General features: G+C 46.3%; 1 protein-coding gene across 5 annotated transcripts in view; it reads left to right on the forward strand.

The window, feature by feature from the left end:
• The window catches only part of LOC113216731 (protein doublesex), a 166377-nt gene that overhangs the window by 95738 nt on the left and 64094 nt on the right, over positions 1-6545 (forward strand). For all 5 annotated transcript variants that reach the window (XR_008011189.1, XR_008011188.1, XM_052267777.1 and 2 more), the window contains exon 3: positions 5076-5150. Coding sequence is in view for 3 of the 5 variants with exons in the window: in XM_052267777.1 (XP_052123737.1) it covers positions 5076-5150 (75 nt within the window). In the remaining 2 variants the exon portion in view is untranslated. The remainder of the gene's footprint in view (positions 1-5075; positions 5151-6545) is intronic.

Consider the following 6545-nt stretch of genomic DNA (forward strand, 5'->3'; position numbering starts at 1 on the left):
AAATACTTAATTTGTACATTTATTTTACCAAATCATTTATAATTGCTTGAGAGCTTATTCATGACTGTTATTTGAAACCTTTACGGTCATATCTTCTCTGTTAGAAATTATACCGTGATTTGACGAAATATATCCTGTTAATTTTTCTATACAAACAGTTCGTTATTTAAAATTAAGTAACGACTACAATCGTGAAATGACGAACTCTTTGCAACTCGAATGTTGTACTGCAATTGCAATTGCAGATCGTTCTGAAGAACGATCCCGGACCCAAGAATTGTTGAAACAAATATTCTAATTCCTGATCATTGGAAATCGAGTTCGTAACCGAAATTTACGAACAATACTCGTTAGTTTCATTAACGAAGTATTCGTGACGGATTATTATCTTGAAATAACGAAATTCATCGACAGTGTTTCCCCTTCTCACACTCCCCTTTATCCTATCCCATCCTCACTCTCTCTCCTCCTACCTGGGGCGCAATGCAGCAGGCGTCGACTTGTGTGCTCAGCAAGAAGAGCGTTAAACACGCTGGCCCGCCATCCATCCGTGGGGTTTATTTATTTTGCGAGGCCGTTCGCTCGCGCGCATGCAGTCCGTACCGCTGCTGCTGCTGCTACTGATAGGTTTTGCCAGCATTATGGGGAATGCGATGACGGTTTTTGTGGCGGCCGTTTCCGCTGCGATGGATCGAATAGAGCAGCAGCAGTTTGCAGCAGCGGCCGCGCGCGTTCGGTAGCAGTCGTGTAATTAACTGCATCGTCGTTATTAGTCATCGTAAAGCCCACGACCGTCCACCTCAGCTCACCCCTTTCCCCCTTTTTATTCTCATTTTTTTAGCAAAAAAAAAAAAAGATAAAGTAAATAAAATTGAGTACGTATGAGTATACAGTGCAATGATTGAGCTTGACATATAAAGATAGCACTTTTGTGACACTGCTTACAACGGTGATTTGTGTTTTTCTCGTGTAGATTTTAAGATTTTAGCTAGCATTAGGCAGGTAAACCCCAAAGCGCACGGGGATAAGTTTATGGGAAAAGGTTCGATGCCTTTTACACGCGCGTTACGCCCGGCGTTACACGGACGTTAGACGTGCTCGGTGGCGTTTCGACTGTTACTGTTATGACAGTCTGGGGGGCAGCAGCAGCGGCAACAAGGGGAAATAAACGCCCAAAGCCCGCGTGCGAATATTCATAAGCCTCGCAGAGGGGTGCTTGCGGCTGCGCTCGCGGCCCATGCCTGGTCGTGGCCTTCTCCGTGTGCTGCGGGATGACGATGCAGACGGATGCCACTGTGCGGCCGTAAAAGTTATCTCAACGACTTTATAATTAGTCCTAAGGCCTCTGCCGACCGGACCCGAGGGGAAAGGAAGGGGGCGCTGCATCGGGACGGGACGCCTGGCTGGCCTAGCGATTCGAGCGGCCGGAGTCCTCGTAAAACGTAAAAATGGCGATAGGGGGAGAAAACGGCGCATAGGCTGGTGGGTCGGGGTGGTGCGAATGCACTGGCCGCCGGTGCGGTGGGAATGTGTGCGCTTCGGGCCGGCGCAGCGGGAACCTTGAACCCGGCGCGTCTAAACGGCGCGGCCATCACTCTGCAAACTCAAGTGTCTGACGACTGTAAAGGGAAACAAGTCGGAATATATCTGCGAGGAAGAGTAACAGAACGTTAGGAGAAGAGTTCACACTTTCCCTGACGAAAATAGTGCCGCTAACAAGAGGTTATCCGAACGTTTTCCGCCAGTTATTTGTACGTTTTTACATCAGAAACACGTTGGAAACTAGTTAGCACACATAGAAACTGTTTGGGCGCATTACTCAGCATGTTCTTAAACCGAGTAGAAACTGCAATTTGCAGAACGCATCGTAACAAGTCGAAAACCTGTTCCAATGCGTTACCAGCTAGTTATTGAAACGTTGTCGAAACCAACAACAGTCGCGGTCACTAAACGTATACGCAACCGTTGAGGCACTAACAGTTAATCGGTACTATCCAGTTACCCAAAACGCAGAAAAAAACTAACAGCCGTGCCCGTTTTCAAACAGTTTCGGCGAACACGGTGATAACTGTCACCAGAGTGAGTTTCCAAACGGTTTCCACAGCGTTACGCATAACCGATTACGGGTGGTTTCTGAAACACGGTTATAACTCCCACCAGAGTGAGTTTCCAAACGGTTTCCACAGCGTTACAGTAAACCAATACGTACTTGCTCGTTGTTTCTGATAAACGGTCTGCAAACTCGAAGACGAGTAGGTACAGTGTGTTTTTGTGTGGTTTGCGTTAACATTGTGATAACCTCACACGGAACTCGTTTCTAAACGATTTCTTGAACGTGATGAGAAACTTCCCCAGCCAAAACTGAATTTATTTTTTACGTCGATTCGACCCCGACACCTTGATTTGAGTACAAAAATTACGTTTTTCGAGCATCGTCGACGTCGATTCAGAAACTGCGTAAAATCCTACAGTGCTAACACAAGTGTTCAACTGTTTACTTCTTGAAAGTGTGCCCCTCCCTGTAACACACTTGTAAGTGTTCAACTCAGCAGTTGTACAGTTGAAAGCGTCCAACTCAGCAGTTATACACTTTTAAGTGTTCAACAAGGGACGTGTTAGACGGGGCTGTTCAACACTTACTGGTGTAACTGATGAGTTGCACACATACAAGTGTATAACTAGCGAGTTGAGCACTTGGCTCTGCAAAGTGTTGAACAGTTGAACAGTTTTGTTTATAGTGTATACAATCTATGGATGTCCTGTGACCTTATGAAATCCATCAAATTTCTAAAAGTGCCCCCACCCCTCAAATGTGAGGACCTTAGAAATCTATAAAAACTCATGAAATCTTTGTGAAATTTTGAAATTGTCAAATCAGTTGTTGAACGAGTCTTGCAGGCATGGCTCCCTTTCCACTCACGGTGCGAGTTTTTCAAAGGTTTCCGCAGCACGCTGGAAACCGATTGCAGCGTGTTTCTATGGCGTTTTTGGAAACACGATAATAACATCTCCCCCCTCTCACGCACCCACCCTCCCCGGAGGAAGAGAAACGGAGGAAGGGGAGGGGGGGGGGGCAAGCGGCACGGAGTGCCCGGCGGGCGGTGTCGGGCCGGCGAGACAAAGGCTGGAATGTGTTTCGTCGTCCGAGCTCGCCCCCGCATCGGGCTCAATGGCTCAGTTGGTTGCGAACGAGGCGAGGACGCTGAGTTGGCAGCGCCGGGTTCTGTTCCCGGCGCTGGCAGCGGTAGGCGTGTATCCTTCTATGTAGCAGCCGACCAAGCCATGATGACAGCCTAAAAGGGCGTGACCAACTCGGATGACCGTAGGAATCCGAATTAGCAAAGGGGCGACTGCCTCGATGCGAACACCGGAGCGAACATGCGCAAATCAAATAATTATTTTCATTTTTTTAACATCGGCAGTTTGCTATTGTTTGCAGATATATTCTCCCAAGATCCACATCCCGGTCTCCGAAAGCTGCCCCTCCAAGCATGTAGGGGCCCTTACTTTAAAACCACCTAAAAACTCACTAGAAACTTACGAGAAACTCAGTGCTTTGCATGCGAGAAACGAGGAAAACAGTCTAAAAACACGTGGGGTGGCAGAGGAAAAAGGGGAGAAATCAAAAAATCCTGTGGCGTAAAAAAAATTTTTTTCCGCACTTTTTAGAAGTTTCAAAAAACCGGATGAAAACGCACAGGACATTGGGTGCACCTCAACTGCAAAACTCTCCAGAAACGTGCGAGAAACTGCGTGTGGCGCTCTTCGGAAACGGAATAGAAACGTCGAGAAACCTACAAGAAACAGACTACAGCACGTTATGATAAGAGGCTAGAAACACAGCTCAAACTCGATGCAACCTGTTTCCAAAATGTTTGTCGATGTCCAGTTTTCACGTTTATATAACTGTCAACTGGCCGTTCCTTAAACGTACCTAAAACTACCTCACAACGTTTAACTATATGTTTTTGTAACTGCTTGAAAACAGGCGATTTTCGTCAGGGTTCCTAAATACGAATATATGATGCACGTTAAATATTGCTCGAGTTAAAAATGGCAGTTACAAAATGTTTCAAAGCATATGCTACATGGTACGGTAATTTTTGTTTGGCAGCTGTAAGAGAATTTCGTCTGGATTGAGTTCTGCTTTTAGTGTTTTCATATATAGAGAAAATTTTAACGTGTGGTCAATAATGATATCGTTACAGAATACTATGTCTCGGCATGCATGCCTGCATATGCGTGCATATCCAAACCACGATGGTGATGTAGATTTTCGCCTGGTTTTGTGTGTACACGTGCGTGTGTGCGTGTATGTGTAAGGCAATGATGGCACCTTCTCGTTATCGCCGTGCTGGACGTAATTACAACCGCCATATCCCGTGTATCTGCAGATGGAAATGGGGCGCCAGTGGGCCCCTGCGGCCCCCTCCTTACCTCCCCACGCCGCCCCCGCGGGGTCCACTTCATTGTGGCCTTCCCGAAGGGTCGTTGCAACTTTGTTTTCCGCGCTGCAAGGAACTTTTACGACAAATGCGTCATTACGTATTCATTGCTTCTCATTATGATATTGCTCCCTGTAGTGTGTGGCGGGCCCCGCGTGATGTGATAGGGATTGGCGGCGGGGGGATATACGAGTGCGCCCCGTCTTCCGTTGGTCGTTGGTGGAAAGGGTTGTTTTCGACTCGGGAATATTATACTTGCGGTATCTGAACAACACCTTGGTTATTTGCTTGCCCCTAGCACTGTAAAAAATAGTTTGTTGCATTTCAAGACCTTGTCTTGGATGGCGTTGGCGTTCTTCATATGATCCAAGACCGCGCGGGTCTTCAAATGCAAGAAACTATTTTTACCGTGAGCAGCATCTTTGCCTCTCCCAACACGTTGTTTTTGTACCTTTGTCGAAAAATTTTCCCTGCTATTATCGCTTAAAATCTCTTTACAGCCTGACCATCATTTGCTACCATATTTCACTAATCGCCAATATAAAAGCTGGAAAGGCACTCTGCTCTGGTGGCTTCAATGATAAGATGATGATAGGCTAACGTCTGTTTCTTGTTTTGTGCTGATTTCAGCAGAGTACGGCTCCGACGTCCAAAGCGTGGATCACGGGAGAGGGAGCGTGGAAGAGCCGTCATCGCCGAGACCTAGTGAGTACAGAGTCGTCGACCCCATGGTTGCTGCTCGGACTTGCATTAGCTATCAAAAGGACCCTAAAACGAGGGGCCTCCTTATTGCCCAACTGCTGCTTGCAAATATCTGCATTTCTGTGTTCATCGACTCGTCGATTTGCGGTACAGCCAAGAAATGTAATCAGTTACGTGCTGTCCGTTTGCTTTTACGAGAGCAACGGGCTGTACCTTTAGAGTGTATCAAATCGCATCGAAGCAGGTGACCGGATTGATTTTGTCGCGTTTCTGTAGAGCTGATATGACGAAATTGTTTCAAATTGACTTATCCTTATCTGAAAGTGACAGAAGTAAACGGTTCGAAACTGCACCTCGTCTGTGACTGGTCATTTATCTATATCTGACAAAGGAATCAATTGCGTGAGGACAAGGGACGAGGGAGGTATTATTGATGCTTTATCGCGCTCCCACAGAAAAGTGATTCCACAGTTAATCACTCTGGGCTCATCCGAAATACCCCATTAGTGTTGAAAGCAATTTTCATAAAAGTATCGTTTTATTGAGGGAAAACAAAAAATATCCTCGCAAGATCATCCTTAAAAAGAACTGTGGTAGTAATTTTCAAACCGTGCAAATGTGACCTAAGAGCTGTATGTACCCTTCCCTACGCATGCCTTGTGCGTTGCGTGCGGCTGCCGAAGTACTTCCTGTCCGTTCGGCGGTGCATATAGGGCAGCATATTGCGCCGGTTCGTTTCTCTGCTTTCTTTGTGGCGTTAAAGTCGTATCCGCCTGGGAGTGCCATCAAAGCGTCCTGCATAAACAATATGGTGGTGTGCGCGCCGCTGGACATGTCACGATCCTTTATCAAGCGTTACGAGGACAGTTGTCCCGCGAGCCGACCGAGCAAATATCATTTCGTGAGGGGTGCACAGCGTTCGATTGGTTTCTAGGATTTTGTTTCCAATTTGTCCCCGAAAAAAGTCAAATTACTTCATACTTAAACGGAAATGTTGGTCGAGTGGTTCTTACGTCTTTGACTTTTAAAAAGTAGTTGAAGACTGACACTTTGCGAGCTTTCGCGGTGAGCTCAGCAATGGCAATTGCCAACACGCTGTACTGTGCGTCGCATTAACACAAAACTTACGACATTGTGGCTCCGGCAAGCTACCTGAAGTGATTGTGGCTATCCATTTAATTGACGGCAGTAAAAGCATCTGCAGGCGGCACCACGGCGGTGGCGATACACGTTGCATATCTCTCTAATTTTTCTCTTTTTATGATTATTCGTTTCTTCTTATAAATTATTGTTTTCAATTACTTATCGCAACTACGAATTGTACTCTGATGCTGGTTAATTCGCGAGCCCTCCTCCTTAGGGTCGTTTCAGGCGTTTCATTTTCATTCTAACCACAAC

This window comes from Frankliniella occidentalis, unplaced genomic scaffold (genome assembly GCF_000697945.3).
Source record: "Frankliniella occidentalis isolate FOCC.00 unplaced genomic scaffold, Focc_3.1 Scaffold59, whole genome shotgun sequence".
Taxonomy (NCBI): domain Eukaryota; kingdom Metazoa; phylum Arthropoda; class Insecta; order Thysanoptera; family Thripidae; genus Frankliniella; species Frankliniella occidentalis.